Source organism: Drosophila erecta, unplaced genomic scaffold (genome assembly GCF_003286155.1).
Source record: "Drosophila erecta strain 14021-0224.00,06,07 unplaced genomic scaffold, DereRS2 tig00000055-arrow-pilon, whole genome shotgun sequence".
Classification (NCBI taxonomy): Eukaryota; Metazoa; Arthropoda; class Insecta; order Diptera; family Drosophilidae; genus Drosophila; species Drosophila erecta.
This window is the reverse complement of record NW_020825200.1, coordinates 4,106,942-4,126,110: the sequence shown is the minus strand read 5'-3', so window position 1 is coordinate 4,126,110 and position 19,169 is coordinate 4,106,942. Positions and strand designations below refer to the sequence as shown.

General features: G+C 42.2%; 2 protein-coding genes across 2 annotated transcripts in view; both read left to right on the top strand.

The window, feature by feature from the left end:
• LOC6542342 overlaps positions 1 to 15,547 on the top strand; it is a 91,129-nt gene extending 75,582 nt beyond the window's left edge. Inside the window, exons 5-9 of the mRNA XM_026978431.1 lie at positions 782 to 3,013; positions 3,127 to 3,801; positions 5,655 to 6,047; positions 9,553 to 9,900; positions 15,407 to 15,547. Coding sequence (XP_026834232.1) covers positions 782 to 3,013; positions 3,127 to 3,801; positions 5,655 to 6,047; positions 9,553 to 9,900; positions 15,407 to 15,435 — 3,677 coding nt within the window. The 3' untranslated portion in view covers positions 15,436 to 15,547. The remainder of the gene's footprint in view (positions 1 to 781; positions 3,014 to 3,126; positions 3,802 to 5,654; positions 6,048 to 9,552; positions 9,901 to 15,406) is intronic.
• On the top strand, positions 6,677 to 9,060 carry LOC6542514 (folylpolyglutamate synthase, mitochondrial). Its single transcript, XM_001968595.3, has one exon. It carries the CDS (start codon positions 6,677 to 6,679, stop codon positions 8,954 to 8,956), a length of 2,280 nt encoding a protein of 759 aa, XP_001968631.1. The 3' UTR covers positions 8,957 to 9,060.
• Positions 15,548 to 19,169: the final 3,622 nt, after the last annotated feature.

Sequence of the window (19,169 nt, the reverse complement as noted above, 5' to 3'; positions counted from 1 at the left end):
TAGGTCATCCATTAGCCATCAACATGATTTTCCTTTAATAACGCAAAGTTTTTATTCAACGTAGAGTTCTGCTAAAATGCGATTAAATAAACATTAAATTCCAACAACGCCAAAGCAATGTTTCAAAAGAATTATGCTAATTTTTTCAAAAATAAAAGAGTACAAAAACTGAATTGCAACCACTGTACAATGCCCACAAAAATACTTTCGGCAATTTCTAGGGCCATTTCCCCAATATACATCCTACTAAACATATATAGCTTTTTTGTTCCACAAAATGGCATTATTTAAAAATGTCGATAGGTCACGCTGAACTCGTCAACGTCCTTCAGAGGAAAAAGCGTTATTTTTTTTTTTGCTGGTCCCAGGAAAAATGTTGCCGTCCTCGTGTAATTGAAAACGGTTATTGACAAGTTAATGGCCCGAACAACCAGCCAACCAAGAAGAGAATCTAAGCTAACTACTGTAATTGCCAATTTGTATGCTAACCCAAATGAACCGAAAAAATAGAGTGAATAAATTATAAACTGGACTGCTCGCAATTCCAAAAATATTTGCCGTTTTATTGGTGCGTTGATACTGATTTAATTAAAACGAATACTACGCCAGTTTTTCATATCAATTTAACATTATTTAACGATAAAACCAATCCTCTAATGATTGCATAAAAAGGCCAATAAATCTCAAATTCAAATTGATATTCTTCACACATGTATTAGTACTCAGAATAAAATTAAACTTTCCATTAAAATAAATCTCCTATTTTCCGCTTTTTTTATAGACTATCCACGAGTGGAGGTGGGACCCCAGAATCCATTAAAAGTAGAACGGGATCATGTGGCCAAGCTGGACTGCAGAGTGGATGCCAAGCCGATGGTTAGCAACGTGCGCTGGTCCCGAAATGGCCAATATGTGAGTGCCACGCCCACCCACACTATATATAGGGTAAACCGTCATCATGCCGGAAAGTACACCTGCAGTGCGGACAACGGATTGGGAAAAACTGGCGAAAAGGATATAGTCTTGGATGTTCTATATCCGCCGATTGTCTTCATCGAGTCGAAAACCCACGAGGCGGAGGAAGGTGAAACGGTTTTGATACGTTGCAATGTCACCGCAAATCCTTCGCCCATCAATGTGGAATGGCTGAAAGAAGGTGCTCCGGATTTCCGATACACTGGAGAGCTCCTAACCCTCGGCTCAGTGAGGGCTGAGCATGCCGGCAACTATATCTGCAGATCGGTGAACATAATGCAGCCGTTCAGCTCGAAGAGAGTGGAGGGTGTGGGCAACTCCACGGTGGCTCTATTAGTTCGCCATCGGCCGGGACAGGCTTATATAACCCCGAATAAGCCCGTCGTGCATGTGGGCAATGGTGTGACTCTGACCTGTTCGGCCAATCCGCCAGGATGGCCTGTTCCCCAATACCGATGGTTCCGAGATATGGACGGTGACATCGGCAATACACAGAAAATTCTAGCGCAAGGTCCCCAGTACTCGATACCAAAAGCTCACTTGGGCAGCGAGGGCAAGTACCACTGTCATGCGGTCAATGAGTTGGGAATTGGTAAAATAGCCACCATTATCCTGGAAGTACACCAGCCACCCCAGTTTCTGGCCAAGCTACAGCAGCATATGACCCGTAGGGTGGGCGATGTGGACTATGCGGTCACGTGCAGTGCCAAGGGAAAACCCACGCCGCAGATTCGATGGATCAAAGACGGCACTGAGATTTTGCCCACTCGCAAGATGTTCGATATAAGGACCACACCCACGGATGCCGGCGGTGGAGTGGTGGCCGTGCAAAGTATCCTGAGATTCAGGGGTAAGGCCAGACCCAATGGCAACCAACTACTTCCAAACGACAGAGGTCTGTATACATGCCTTTACGAAAACGATGTGAACTCAGCCAACTCTTCAATGCATCTGAGGATCGAGCATGAGCCCATAGTCATTCACCAGTACAACAAAGTGGCCTACGATCTACGAGAATCCGCTGAGGTCGTCTGCAGGGTTCAGGCCTATCCGAAGCCGGAGTTTCAATGGCAATACGGCAACAATCCCTCGCCATTGACCATGTCCTCCGATGGTCACTATGAAATTAGCACGAGAATGGAAAACAACGATGTATACACCTCCATTTTGAGAATAGCACACTTGCAGCACTCTGATTACGGGGAATATATTTGCAGAGCTGTAAATCCCTTAGACACCATTAGAGCGCCAATCAGACTGCAACCCAAAGGATCGCCGGAGAAGCCCACGAACTTAAAGATCCTCGAAGTGGGTCACAACTATGCCGTCCTGAACTGGACGCCGGGATTCAATGGCGGCTTTATGAACACCAAATATCTGGTGAGCTACAGGAGAGTGGCAACACCCAGGGAACAAACGCTGTCCGATTGTTCGGGCAATGGCTATATACCCAGCTATCAGATCAGCAGTTCGTCCAGTAACTCCAACCACGAATGGATCGAATTCAATTGCTTTAAGGAGAATCCCTGTAAGCTCGCGCCCTTGGATCAGCATCAGAGTTATATGTTTAAGGTGTACGCCCTGAATTCCAAGGGCACCTCGGGTTATTCGAATGAGATATTGGCCACCACCAAAGTCAGCAAAATTCCACCGCCTTTGCATGTCAGCTACGATCCCAATTCACATGTCCTGGGCATCAACGTGGCCGCCACCTGCCTATCGCTCATTGCAGTGGTGGAATCACTGGTCACCAGGGACGCCACGGTGCCCATGTGGGAGATCGTGGAAACCCTGACTTTGCTCCCCTCGGGCAGCGAAACGACCTTCAAGGAGGCCATCATCAATCACGTGTCGCGTCCAGCCCACTACACCACCGCCACCACATCGGGCAGGAGTCTCGGTGTGGGTGGTGGCTCCCACCTGGGCGAGGATCGCACCATGGCCTTGGCCGAGACCGCGGGTCCCGGTCCAGTGGTGCGGGTCAAGCTCTGCCTGAGGTCCAACCACGAGCACTGCGGCGCATATGCCAATGCAGAAAGTAAGTATTGGTGGTTGTAATAAAACCTTACCTTGTCAGTTTACTTTTGAATCTGAAATTACCTTTTAAGTCTGGCCATAATCCCGAAACTAATACTATAATTCGCCTCTTAGTTGGCAAGTCCTACATGCCGCACAAATCCTCCATGACGACATCTGCTTTGGTGGCCATCATCATCGCCTCGCTTTCGTTCGTCGTCTTCCTTGGGCTGCTCTACGCTTTTTGCCACTGCCGCAGGAAGCACGCCTCCAAAAAAGAGAGCAGCTCAGTAGGCGGAGGAGGCAACGCTAACTCCACGACTAATCCAGGATCTAACGGAGCCAAGGAGTACGACCTCGACTTGGACGCCAGCCGAAGACCGTCGCTAAGTCAGGAGGCACAGCAATCGCAGCAGCAGCAGCCACCGCCACCACCACCCTACTATCCCACTGGAACACTGGACTCCAAGGACATGGGCAGTGGCAACGGCGGCATGGAGCTCACCCTCACCGCCCTCCACGATCCCGATGAGCAGCTGAATATGCAACAGCACCAGCAGCAGCACCACAGCAACCACGGCCAGTACCAACAGCCCAAAGCCATACTGGGCATCTATGGCGGAGTGGCTGGCTCTGGGGGCAACAATTCCGCCGGACAGCATCCACATTCGAACGGCTACGGCTATCATGTGACAAGTGCCATCGGCGTGGACAGCGACAGCTATCAAGTGCTGCCCTCCGTTGCCAACTCAGCAGCCGGATCCCACGGACATGGCAGCGGACACGGACACGGACTTGGAGCCGGAGAGTGTGAGTACAGGCGGAGAAAATGTTTTGCACTAGCTTAAAATTATACAGAAGTTATGGGATAAGGGTACGTAGGATACTGGGCATTTTTAAACACATATTGCAGTTAACTACATGTTTATTACACATTGATTCCAATTCCTTCAATTGAATAGCGAGTGTCGCTTACTTTTAACCATAAGTTCCAACACTTGGCACACATTTTTTGCGCTGACTGTGCAGGGCTGGACAAATTTCGCTTCAGCCCGGCGACAACTTATGAAGAGACGTGGCCCTGTGGCTAGAAAAGTGGGTTGCGGATTTCGTGTTTGGGGGGACACTCGAGGATTACCGGGTGGGGGGGGTTTTTTGGTGGGCGTGTGTGTCTTGATTAAGCGACACATTTTTCGGCGCAGATTTATGGCGGCCATTTCGATGGGTGTCCCTGTTCCCAGGGCAGAGTTTTTGGCCGTAATTGCATTTCATGTCAATCTAGAGCTGCTCCTCCGCCTCCACTTACCGAGCTACTCATGCAAATGCAACGTGGCCCCCGTCGGCCCTTTCCACGGATTTCCCACGCTTTTCCCCCGAGCCTGCCCACAGATTTTCCATGGTGTTTGGTGTCGGGCATAAGCAGCTCCCCTTGGCAACCGAAATGACACCAATCGGCAACGCAAAGCGCCGCCGGAAACGGAAGTGGGAGCGGCTGAAAATTTGGTGCAGCCATCGTAATTCCAATTATGTGAGAATTAAGGCGTTATCCTTCAGCTGCCTTTGTTCCCCCAATCGAATGTCCGCTGTATGGTTCAGGTTCTGTATTATTGCCTTGTTTTTAATTGGTTACAAGGCGGCTTAAGGGATTTGAGAAATCAAATAGGATTGTCTAAGCATTGGTCCTTTGTTCACTTAATTGACTTGGTTACTTATTTGCTTGCCTTCGTTAAATATTCTACTTAATTTAATTAAACTTAATTGCTTGCCTTGGCTAAATATTATATTTAATTTAATGAAACTTCCATATGATTTGAAATAATTTGTTATACATTTAGGTGTTCCTTTTCCACGCCGAAATAAGCTGATCAAAAATTCAGAGAGCAGCAACGAAGGCGAAAAGATGGCTGCTGGGTACACAAAATCGACTTCAAAAGTCCAAAAATGCAATAAACAAGTGTAATACAATTAGACAACTTCCAGTCTCAAATTCTCTACTCGAATAATCCCATTAAAGAGGTCACCTCTTGCTCTTTAATCCTATTAGGCCGAAGAACTTAACCCAGCCCCGAAAGAACTTCCGCGCTTTATTTTTACCTCTGCCCACCTGAGCTTTTCAGCGAAAGGGGCGTTGAACAATAAAGAAAAGAACTCTATTCACACCTAAATGGGAAGCTACAAGTTTGCAACCGAATAGGTGGGTGCGCGGCACTGGCCAAATTAGTTGAACTAAACAAAAGGAATACAACAAAGATAACTTCAATTATATATACATTTCTTGCCATACGATATTAGAGCTTGTACTATGACTTTTATTGAAATAAAGTGACAATTTGTAGTATATAAAAGTAGATAAATGTTCATACACTGCCATTTGAAACTTTTGAATTAAATGGGTTCATGATAGGATTACGAATATTTAAACTAACTTATTTAAGTTTCTGTATAGCTGCTATTTTCGCTGAGTGTTGCCCTCAAGAATGCATTTTAATTGTGCGGGTTGCAACCGGTCGCGGGCTTTTGTTGCTCCTTCTTTGCGTTCCCCTTTTGGCAAGCGTCAACTTAATTACTATTTCTCTGCCCCCTTCGCACACTTGCAAACCGCCACACACTCTCACACACACACACACACACTCATCGTCGTTGGTATGCGGCTGCAACCGAAGCAGGACCACTTGAGGCGACACCAGCAACATGCAACATCAGCGGCGGCGGCGGCGGCAGCAGCAGCAGCAGCGGCATTAACCCAATGCAGCAGCAACATTCAGCACGCGCCAATCTAACGAACCAACCCACCATCGCCACTGCCAGCTCCAGCAACAACTACAACAACAACCACTTGAACAACAGCCACACCACCCACACCACCAACAACACCAACAACACCAGCAACTGCACCACCCTGAAACGCGGCCACTTGGGAAATAGGGAGAGAGAGCGGGAAAGATCCCTGGTAACCGCAGCCACGGCGGCAACAACAACGGCGCTGGCAACCACCATAACAACAACATCGCGCAATGCCAAGGCAGCAACAACAACAACAACACTAGCCATTACAGGTAACTCCAGCTATGGGCGACAAGCTGAGAAAGAACAACAAGAGCAACTAGCGCACAGCACGAGCAAATAAAGAACAATGCAACCATCGTCTGCACAAAAAGCACTTAAAAAAAAATCAGTATAGAAGAGCACCTCACACAATATTATTGCTGATGTTTTGTTAATAACTGTTGTTGCACTTTGAAATGGCTTTAAATGTTTGGGAATTCCGAAACGCTTTTCTTGGTGTATAACTTTTTCCAGAAATGCACTAAACTATACTAAGAGTTTTGAAAGTGGAAGTTTGTGGAGAAAGGCGGCATTGGTAAAACTTTAACTTGGAAATTAAAATTGAAGAAATCTAAATAAAGAAACGGTACATAATATTATTAAAACTAGTAATAACAAAAGAATACAATAAATGCTTAAATAAATATGCCTACCTTTCCCATAAGTGTCCAATCGATTGACACTACATTATTTTACCACCCAACAAAATAAAAAAATTTTCAGATACAGATACAAATACCGGAAATTCCGCCGACAAATTTCCATGATCAAAATTCACACATTCCGTTGGCATTTTATTTAACCTATATACTTATTCACAAAAATAACCCAAAACGGATATTTTTAGAGAGTGTTTGGAATGCATTCAGTGTTGCCGTTGATGTACCGCAGGCATAACTCTCATCTGAAGGCCCTCCAATGGACGATCCAGTCGAGCCAGAACTTCTTCAAGATGAGCTTCAAGGCGCCATCGATAAAAGTTCCCAAGGCTGCCGCCATTAAGGAGCTGGCCAATCAGCCAACGAAATCCCAGACCCAGCCCTCGCAATCGCAATCGCAATCTTCGGCAATACAACCAACTCAGCCGCCTCAGCCAGCGGATATCAAACAGAATCCTTTGACACTGGGCGCCATAAGCCCCACAGCACCCACTCCCATTAGTCCAAAACCCTCAGTTCAGCCAAAAATCCCAGATCAGCGGGCCAAGTGGTTGGCCAAGGTCTCGCCGGAATCGCAGCGAAAAGCCAAATTGGCAGCTGGAAAGGGTGCTCCGCCTGCTGGTCCTCCAAAGCACCAGTTTAACCAAGGAAATAATCCCAGTTTCGCGATGGGCGGTCAAAGTTCGTCTGCCAACTTTGGTGCCGCACCCAAGGCTCAAGTCTCGTGGCAGCAAAAGGTGGAGAAAACTGCGGAGCATGAAGATTCCGGGGCATTCAAGGGTGCCTCTTCGGAGTCGCAACGCAAGAACTGGATGAACCGCATGCAGGGATCGCAGCAGAGGAAACAGAATCAGTGGGTGAAAGAGATGCAGGCCAAGCAGCAGGCTGGAAAGGATATTCAGGCTCAGAAGATGCAGCAAATGGAGTCCCAAAAGAGCCCGACTCCATCTTCACCGCCACAAGGAGCGGCTCCAACTACTCCAGAACCGGCCGAAAGACCCGAGGAAAAGAGTCCGGAACACTTGGCATACCTAGATGCCATCAGGCAACTGAATAGCTATCAGGTTTTGGAGCCGACTACCGGAAGAGCCACCACCAAGAGCAGCAGAAAGGAGCAGGATCCGGTAATAGAGCAAACCTTGGAGTGCCTGGAAAAGTCGGGTCTTACGAAGAAGGAGCTCATGGCCATACCCGTGATACAGGTAGCCGGCTCCAAAGGCCGCGGCTCAACTTGCGCCATAGTGGAGAGTATTCTGCGGTGTCATGGGATAAAAACAGGGGTTCTCTCCTCGCCGCACCTGTTTTTAACCAGCGAAAGAATAAGGATCGATGGTGAACCGTTGAGCGATGTTCAGTTCACGGAGCTCTTTTGGAAAATCAACACGGATCTAGCGAATATGCAACCCCCGCCTTCCTACAACAAAATCATGACGGTCATGGCCTGTCACGCTTTCCATCAAGCCGGCGTTGAGGTGGCCATTTTGGAGGTGGGAAACGGAGGCGCCAGTGATGCCACCAACATAGCCTCCCATGCCCAGACCATTGGGATAACGACCTTGGGATGGGAGCAGAGCTCGAATTTGGGCAATTCCCTAAGGGATATAGCCTGGGCGAAGGCGTCTATCATGAAGCCAGAAGCCAATATCTACACGAATGTCAGCCAACCGGAATGCTGCGAGGTCTTGGCCCAAAAGGCCAAGCAAATTGGCGTCCAACTCCATCGAGTGCCCACCTTTAACGACTATATCGAGGGTAATATGAACAACAAGCTGCTGATGAACAAGGCGAACTACTCTATGAGATTGAATGGTTCTCTGGCCGTACAGCTGGCCTACGATTTTCTGAAACGACACAAACCCGAATACGTGGTGGGCTTGGAAAATAATTCCACTTTGTTAACTCCGGGAGCTAGTCGCGGAATCGAGATATTTGAACAGCCCGGGCAATTTGACTTCATGCGACACGACATGTTCAATGTCTATCTGGATAGCGCCGATACATTTGAATCGATGATGGCCTGCCGGGATTGGTTTTACACCAGGACACGCGCGAATCGCCAGCCGAAAATTCTGCTCTTTAACAAGGTCAACGAGTTCAATGCCAAGGATCTTCTGACCATCATACGCAGTAATTTGCGCTTCGAGGAGGCCTGTTTTGTGCCCAATCCAAACTACTTCGAGGGCGAAATCCTGGCGGAGGATGATGGAAAAGCCATGGTCTGGCACGGCATGGAGGAGTTGCAAAGGGCCAAGAGGAATGCCGGAAATTGGAGAGCTCTCTGCGAGGAGAACGGCAAAAGGGACAATTCGCAGCTTTCCATATCCATCAATGCCTTCTTCGAGTACCTGACCAACAAGTACGGCAAACAGAAGTACGGAATGAAGAATGAACTGGATGTCCTGGTCACCGGCTCCCGTCAATTGGTGGCCGCCACCATATCGTGTCTCCGGAAAATGAAATCGTCGAATCCTTGGCAATGAAAATATCAGCTTATAGCATTTTGCAATGTTTTATTCCCCTGAAATTTCGTCGTAAAAGTTTGCGTTCACTTGTTTTTCTTCTTTTTTTGCATATAAATACAATTCTCACGTATGTAAAATGGTTTTTAAAACAGTTTTTACTAAGATCTTTAATTGACGCACCCCAAAAATAATAGCATATTGTATTTGCACATTAACTGACTGTTTTTATAATTCAGAACATATGTGTTCTGAATAGTCAGAGGAAGTAGAAACCTTTTTATTTAGCATTATATAAGCTCATGTTTGATTAAGCCTGGCTGAAACTAATTAAACATTACAATTTGCTATTCAAACCGTGTAATAATAATCTTTTGGACAGCTGTCTGATGAGAATGATCGGGCATTTTTGCTACATATAGATGTGTTGATGTTAGTGCGTGTTTTTCCAATTAGCCACTGTGACTCTCAAGTTTTCCCCACTAACAGCAAAGCACCTAAAGCACTTTGCACCCACTTTCGACACATTTTTGGTACATCTGCACAACAATATATACTAGCTGTAGCTGCCCACTAAAATGGCACGTAATAATCCAAGGAAATGTGGTAATTTGCAGGGTCAAGCAGCAATTCGAACGAGAACAACTACAGTAACGCCAGGGATCTGTCGCAGGAGGCATTGTGGCGCCTCCAAATGGCCACCGCCCAGTCGCAGCAGATTTACGTGGAGCGACCACCATCGGCATTCAGTGGCCTGGTCGACTACAGTGGCTACTCGCCGCACATTCCCACGGTCACCAGTTCCCTCAGCCAGCAGAGTTTCAGTCCCACGCAGCAACTGGCGCCCCACGAAATGTTGCAGGCCGCCCAGCGGTATGGAACTTTGAGGAAATCCGGAAAACAACCGCCTCTTCCCCCGCAGCGAAAGGATATGCAGCAGCAGGCGAAGCCTCCTCAGCAAATGGGTGAGTTTATTACAATTAAACCTACAGTAGCACTTTCAATGCATATAACACGTGTTGCTTTTTATAATGGGTGAATGGCATTTATTTTGAGCAAAGAAATGAAGGCAGAGAATAGGAGATATATTAGAGGTGGGATTCCCAAAATCTGGTATCCAAAACTAGATTATTGCCGCACAAGCTGCTCGACGAGCAACAATAAAATCTCATTGGGAAAATAATCCATCCACAAATCCAATCCGGACACAAATCCAATGCCCGAAAATCCGAAATCGGTTGAGGCGACTAAGAAATCAGTTTGATTGATTATGCACTTAAGTGTTGGGAAATGTTTGGCCAAGAGTTTTGCCAATGCTCCGAGCTGAAGCTGTTCGGATAAACAAAATAGAGTTTTCACAATGCAAGGCAGGGACAGCACACACACGAACATTTACCCCTCTTCAAACAGAGTGCAGCATCCTTTCACCGAATCCCATCTAAATTTCTGCACAGCATTTGCATTTGTACATCCTTTTATGCAGCAGCAGCCAGAGAAGACGGATACAGCAGCTCACACAGATAAATGCACATAAAATACATAGTCTGCACCTCCTTGCGAAAAACCCATGGAAAGTGTACCGCCTTCTATCAAGAAAAACAAATCGCTTGCAGCGACAACTATCGTCGCTGCTTTTTTGGGAAAAATAATGTGGGAGTTGGGGCTAAAATTACTGAAAATATACCAAAACAAACTTCGATGAAGGCGAAGGAAAAGGAGAAGGACTCACGGGGTAGAAAGAGTGAGTGCTATTTAAAATGTAAAATGCTGAGCTGAAAATATTTCACAAAATCAAAATCAAACAACGCTGCTAGTTGTAGGAGAAGTGAAATAAATAAAAAACAAAAGCTGGCCTGCACTGGGAGAAAAACAGAAAACTGGTGATAGTAAAACGTATTAAAACAGTGGTTTGATTGCATCGAAAGCAGAAGTCTACCAGCATATTAAAAAGACGCAAAGAAACAACAGATTTTAGTTAGCAATTTCATTTAAGATATTATTAGAATATTTCCTAGCGCCCTAATCAAAAATCGACCTCTGCTAGAATATTTCCCTGCACGACGCCGACGAACCAGAAACTGATTGATTTTCCCCATTGTCGGCCGCAATGCCACATGGAATGCATAAAAAGGATTGCGATTGCAATTGCAATTGCGAGTGCTCTAGATGGTCTATGCATTTACGCTCAGCAATGGCTGCGGTTTTTGGGTACGTCCTCCCCTGCACACAAACACCAAAGTGCACGTGGCGTATGCGTGACTTTTGTGTTGTTATGCATAAGATATCCGTTCCGCATACGCCCCGTATGCCAGCGCATATTCCGCATACGCCGTGGGTTCCAGTAAATGCTGCTTCAATTAGACAGACAGACAAAGGCTGAGAGAGAGAGAGAGAGAAAGAGAGGGACTGCGATTGCGGTCCACTCCACAGGATGGACCAAAACAATTGTTTTCCAACCTCCGATAGAGAAAAACGTGAGGGGAGAGCTTCCTGGGCAGCATTCATATTTAGCCGCATACATTATGAACTGCTTCTAATCGGCTTAGAAGAGAGAAGCAGCTGCAGTTTACTGCCGCACAGCAGCTAGCGGAGAAGCAAAAACATTTCAATTAAAACAAAAGCCATGGCCGAAGACTCGACTTCCCCCCACTCTCGGCCAGATCCCTTTTTGCCGCATTTTTGGCCACAAAGCAACAGAAGCAGGGCCGAAAAAACGAAAATATGCCAACTCAAGATGGGCGAAAAGAAAAAGTGGCAGGAATGAACAGCTGCGGTCCAAACGAAGCCACAAATACACTTAATGATCATTGATGAAGAAACTTTTGAGTCTGTACTTTAAAGAATTTTGGTTGTGCACAATGTTGAATGTTTCTTATTTTTGTCATTATGTCATTGTGAAAGATGTACTCTTAAAAATTTTCTGGTTAAATAAACACCAAACATGTCACCAGTTGACACCCTATCAAAACCTTAAACTTTTTAAAGATTTTTCTGATTGACGGACAACATAGAACGCTTTCCTCCTTTTATAATTAAGACATTTAAACCCTAGAAGATGTCTGTTAAGAAGGGTCAAAAACCCCACGTCTTTGACTAACAAATGTGAAATCACAAGTAAATACCCTTACCCTTAAAAGGGCACCCAGACTCAACCAAAATCGGTGCAGTTGGGCTAAAAAGGGTTGTCGCAGTGTCAGCAAAGGATTTCAGATGAAGACGAGCTCGGTATTCCGACAGTTGCTTCACTTTTCTTTTGTCCCTGCACCTTTTTTGTTGGCCAGGACTCAAGTTGAATTGCAAGTGGAGCTCGAGTGCCAGTTTAAAGCAATAAAAGCTCTGGTTCCGGCAGACTTTTGTTAACCCGCTCTCCGTCCTTCCGACCACTTTATAATGCCTTCTCGGTTCTGACTTTGATGAGCGTGCATCTGGAAACAACAAAAGAATCAAACAAAACAGCGAAAAAGCCAAGTATTTCGCTGTTGTTTCTATGCCCGAAATTGCGCTGCAAAGTATGCAATGCTTTCGAGCTGGCTAGCTTTCTCGATTTGCACAATTCAATTGGCGATTTGCGGGATCTACTAGGACCCCATATACAGGCAAAAAAAAAGATTGCGAATGCAATGGGGGCGGTGATGTTACAAGCAATGTTAAATAACAATGTCCTCTTAGCATCTTCACAACCACGCTTTTCAATTTAGGTGCATACTTTCAGCCTCTTCATTATATACACCTCATATTGTTTATATTTAGTTAATAACATTCAGTTCTTTCTGTGTAGTTCAGAGTCCGGAAACCGTGAGAGTACGGTCCAAACAATACAAATGACGCACAGCGTTACGCAATGCCAAACATTTTTATTTCAAGTGCTTTACTCTATTCGCCATATCGAGTTGCAGCGTTTGATTCAATTCAGGTTGTTTTCGGGTTGGCTTTTAGCGTGAATTTCAATTAGTGCTGTTCCTGATATCATTTTCTCTTAGTAAGGGTGTTGATGTCCGGTTCGAAATTCCTTGAATTTCAGTTGGCGTTTGAGTGATTGAATTTCCACAGAGCTGATGTTGATTTGATTGGATTGTGAAATGGAAGAGCACTACATTTAGCAACAAATGCACTGCCTCAATTAACCGTATTAGTAACTCAACTTCAAGGAACATAAAAATTGAAAAAATAACAATTTAATTTATCTAGAACTGAATTCATTACCCTAAAACACATTTGCACCTTTCACACTACGTGGCAATTTATCCAAGCACATAAAGATCAATAAAGACTATTTTCCCTTTCGAAAATCAATTCAGCACGAGCACATTTTCTAGCAAATTAATTACATGAATATTGAAAAATTCGGTTAGACAAATCAAATGGGAGGTAATCATAAATTTTCGGTTATCCATTAAATTTGTTGGTTGCTCGCTTGGTCGGTTTGTTATTCCTGTTGATTAGATTTAGCTTTTTGTTTTCGGTTTCTATTTGCATTCCCTGTGCGTATCTTTATTTGTATGATTTTGTGGCTTTTGGAAATACAAAACGAAATGCAAAAATTAACAAGTGGAAGCATATTAACCGCATCAATTTCCGTATGGCGACGATGGCAAAAAGCAGCGAGTACAGCGAGATCATTAAACATACATTCACACAGATACTCCCACACACACACACACAAACACCTTCCACATTATTTATTACGCCACGGGGCGAAAGCCACAACTTTCGACAAATTTTTTGGCAAAACATTTTACGTAATAAATTTATTTTAATTACAACGCCAAAAGTGTGGAGGGGGAACGGGCGGTTGTTGTTTGCTCTGTGTGGTTGGTAATGAATGCGCTTCAATTAAATGAAATATTCATAGGCATAAATACAAGAGCAGTCCAAAAGCATTCGGGCCCGGTTGGGGAGTCAAGGAGAGTTCAGGTAGCACTACGGACTACAGCATCCTAGCCACTGAACGCATCTTATAGCCGGCAAACATGTTTTATGGGCCAACAAAAGCCATCGGACTATCATCACGGAGGTACTGCCGATGGGGAGAGGGCGAAGAACACAGTTGCTGGGTTGTAATGGGGTCAACATTAACCGACTTTATTGTGGGCGGACCCGCAATTGAATTACAACGAACGCAGAATACCCTAGCTGCTATAAGTCAACCTGTATTCAATTAACAGTGTGTATATATATAACAAGAGCGCATAAACAAAAGAATTGTAAGGAAAATTAATATATTGGATTTTATGTGCTGAAAAATATTTTTCTATAGATCGACGACCAAATGCAAATTATACGGAAACATTTAACACTTGACACGCGTTTTAACAGCAAGTTGGCCAGCAAAAATAAAGCGATAAGTAAGAAATTAAAACGGCAAACTCATTGCCAGCCCATTGGAGCCGCTTTGCAGCTTGTTAATTATGGCCTGGCCAAAATGGTTGGCTGAAAGGCGGTCCAAACGGTGGATGGGGTGGGTGGAAAATCGCGAAAAGGAGCAGACATAAAAGGGAAAAAAGGGAGGGACTCACGGCGTGTAATGCATCTTTTCAAACAATTTACCAATTTGGCCCGTTGCTTGCTTACTGTGCGACCAACTGGCCTGGCTCATAAAATGTTTATTAGGTAATGAAACATACCAACAAGCGGTCAAACATAAAGCTCAAACGACTGTGTCACATTTTGTGAAACGAAACCAAGAAGCGTTAATTGAGTTTGGTGGGGGGGGCAAAAGAGACATACTGAAAGCCGGGAAAATCTGTGCGGAAAATGCATTGCGGCTTTTGCGATTCAGATACATTTTTACTCCGCGCAACGCCACGCATTCAGAATGCATCAGAAACGCATTCGAAAGTATTTTATTGTGTGCGAGACGCGCGAGCGAAAATTTCCACAAGCACTTGACTCGGAAAATTCAGAAAATGTATTTATGCAAAAGTCGCAATTGTCAGAGGCAAGTCAAAGTGCATAAAGTGTCGCCTCGAATCAGCGAATGGGGGGGAAATATTTTCCTAAAAGTCTCGCACCTCGGCGGATGTGAAGTGTTTTGGCATTTGAGCCGAGTTTTCGAGATGGCAACGTTCAGCACGCTTCAAGTCACACATAATATGGATGGATAGGATATAAATGCATAGAATAAAATGCGGTTGAAATATGATGGAGGATACATAGAAATAAAATAAATACAACTGCATTCGGCCCATTCAGCAGCGCATTATGCTGATTGAATGCAAATGCAATTCCAGCGAATTTCTATAAATATAAAAATATAATGCTAGCATTCGTTTGACCCCAATCTAAAAATCCCAATGAAATAGGTGCACAAAAACCAAACTCATCTCTTATTTTTTCCGCAAATTAATAGCTTAGTGGAACAACCCCCGCTCACACACGCATTAATTAATTTAAATTGCATATTTCACCATTATTTATTAATGAGCTTAAATCGCACTAAACGCAAATCGATTTTTGCCTCTTTCGTTGCAGCGGATATAATACAGGATTTGGCAAATTAAACTAATTGCCAGTTAAGAGACAACAAGAACAAGAGAAAACAAAAAAGGCAACCAAATAAATTTCGACATAAGCATTTTAGTAAGTAAACACAACAGAAAATATAAAAATTAAACAAAAGCAAATAATCATAAAATAAAATACAATTTTAAGCTGTTTAAGTGGCGTGAAAATTGCTTGCAATGCAAAAATAATATGCAGAATAAAAAATATCTTGCCTATTTCGACCAAAAATCAAGAAAGAGTTCTGCATTTGTGAAAAACCGACAGAAATACGAAAAATAGTAGAAACTACAACTCCAAGTATGTTAAAAATTAAAAACCTGTCATATTTTCCGAAGGCAGTTAAAGTTGTTTAGCAAGTGAACAAATTATGGAAAACATAGATTTCTTACATTCTAATTTTCAAGTGAGCATTATTAAAAATATTGTCAAATATGACTTATGATTTTTAATAATTTGTATTAATATAATGCTTTGAGGGCACTTTTATTTAAAGAATTTATGAATATATTTACAATAGAAAGTGTTCAAGCGAAAATCGTATGCAGTTTTCAGATGAAACCCACGTTATTTGGCTGACCGCTTATTCTATTTATTTATAAATAATAATGCAATACAAAGTTTTTCAAAAATGTGGCCAAAATATTGAGGTTCGTGGCGACAAACTGCAAAACTACCGCCATAATATTCTGGTCAAATCATTGTTAAGCCGACAGCCAAACATAAAAGCCACCTTTGAGGTTTCTATGCATTTTTTGTTTTTTTTTTTTTTTTTTGAATATGGAAATTGTTCTCGCTTAAATCAAATAAAAGACACAAAATGTCCATTTAATTGCTTTTCCGCCCATTCGGCCTAAAATGCAAAATAAACATGACCAATAAAAATCAAACTTCGACACAATGCGAAAAAGGGGAAAGGTTGGCAAAAGTTTTCGACTCCTCATTAGCTTTTGTCTCCATTGGGGCATTAAATTGGAACGAATATTTGTTTGCTCGGTTCGACTAATTGCGCTGCTAATTTCAATTGTTCGCATTGTCGGCAAGCAATAATAATGCAAAAATTGTAATTACAAATTAACAATCGGTCGTCTGGGTCCCTTGGTGACCTAAAATTAGATTGTGTAAATTTGCAAATTAATTTGCCATTGCACAAAAGACCTCTGTGCGATTCAGCTCGGCAAAATCAGAGCACACAATATCAATTTATTTACTGTGCAATCTGTAAATAGTAGACATGGAGTCATTAAATTGCAAGTGGAAAAAACTTTAAAATTTAATACTGCCAGTCAAAAGTCCAAGTGAGTTGCATTTACATATAAATAGGCTACAAAAAATATCTACACAGCGTCATACAAGACCGCAAAATATGGAAATCCAAATAGAAACAGTATCATTTAGCAAAAAGAGAAAATCTTTAAAATAAAATCATAATAGCCGGAAAATGGAATAATCAGCAGACATCAAAACGAACTTGATTTAAATTTTAAACTGCGGTAAGCTTAAAACTGATTTTGTAAACTACAACTGGGTGAAAAGTTCATTACAGATACTTTTCGGTTTCTTTCAATTACTTTTCACCTTCATTCCTGAAAGGTGATTACCGAAAAATCATCAGCCAACTAACGCAAACTTTCTCCCGAGTTGCGGGTGAAACAGAAAAGATACAGATATTGATTCGTTTTCCTGTACTTTTTTACTCCAAAAATATGAAATCGAAATGGGTTGTAAAAACAATCAGTTGTACAGATTCTTTGCTTGTTTTCAATTGTTGGTAAAACCCTTGAGCACTCAGTGATATCGTAAAAAAAAACACAAAATATTTAATTGCACAGCAAAATATAAAAGAAGAGGGAAATACCTTTAATCCAATACTTGTTTAGATCAGTTGTGAAATATTTGAGTATTAAATCCACATAATTGATACATTTTATTTGGTGTTCAACAAACAAAATAAAGCGCAATATAAGGACATTTAAAATGAAAAATGTTTCAAAATTTTGTTGGAAGACTTGCGCACGGAAGCATGGAATTTAGTAAAATAAAACTAATTAAGTTTTTGAAAGCAAGTTACATAAATTTCTCTTAGCAATAAAAACTACTCAAATATTTATTTTAGTTTTAAGGACATTGTAAATAGATAAGCAGAGTAAACCAAAGAGTTTAGAAAGTCTAGTAAGCAGAAATTTAATTTGAAATAAATGTGTTTAAAGCATAATCGAAAATATTTATTAGAATAGTGAATTATATCTGGATTTTTATGAATGGGTTAGTGTGGCATTGAGTAAGATACATCTATGAATTGTATTGCTTATTTAATTAATGGTCTTACCTTTAACTATGTATAATACAAATTAGTTATAAAAATAGTTAAGACTTATTATTTAGTCCCCAAACAAACTCAGACCACCCGCGCATTCTTCAAATATCCACCTAGATATAAACACAAATGTATTTGTAATCCAAAACCAAATATGATCAAAATAGCCAATAACTTAAATGTAAGTCTACGACTATGTTTAACTGTCCATTTTGTCAAAGTTTGGTCTATAATTTCCACTCAAACTAAATGTAAACTATTGAAATCTGCTCTCAAAACAAAAAAAAAATATGAGAGAACAGAAATGTTCACGCCAGGCGATTGATACATTTTACTGACCTTTTTAGTGCGAAACCAAAAATTTCAACTAATTTTAATTGTAAACCTAGACCGTAATGACATACGATATTATACAATGTAAATCAGAATATACGATAATTATAAAGTAAATAAAATGAAATTAAAACAAGCAGCTCGTCTACACCACTCAATTGGGTTAGGCATACAAAATTCTGTCAAAATTTGTGTTATTTTTCTTCTTTTTTTTTTGTTTGTTACACATATAAAGATGATTATGTACCCAATGGAAGAGCTCTATCCAACTCTTATGGTCATGGCTATCACATTGTTGGCCCTTCTGCAATGGGCTATTCGTGTTGCAATTAAGCCCAAAATATCGGGCCCACAGAAAAACGCAATAAAAAACGGAGTAAACAACAAAAGGAGGAAAGGCGTTTCCGCCATGCAGGTAAATTGAAAAATGTTTGCAATTGTTTTTCCCATGTATCTATGCTCTTTTTTCGGCGCGCACAATTAAGGTGGAAAAATCTCTGATCGAATGTCAGATATTCTTACAGAGACTGCATATATTTTACTTATCTGAGCATTATACATTAATATACCATCACAAGAAGTGTCAAATTTAAAGAACAGTATGATAAAACATTTAATATTTTAAATAACAACGTCAATTTCAACAAACGTCCCTCTTGATTGCAACTTTATTCAATTTTAAGAGTGTATTAAATTATTTCACAACTTTAAAACTCAATTTTTGTGCAATTTTATTTTTTATATTTTTTGACTGCTTGGCAACTCTGACCACCAATCTGTGCCTGTGTGTGTGAGTGTGTTGCCTGTCAGTCTGCGTGTGTGTGGGTTTGCGCTGCTGGCAAACCGCAAAATGGTGACATTGTGCAAATAAAAAACAATTTACGATAAACATCAAATTTCCACAAATTACCTTATATTTTACGTGAGTTGCGAAACAGATTGTAAAACACAAAAGCACACACAAACCGAGGGAAAAGTGAAAAAAACCGCGATTCGCAGATTTTACACTGCAATGAACATTTTGTTTTTCTGTTCACCATTGTTTGGTAAGTGTTGAATATGGGCGAGAGGGCTGGCGACTTA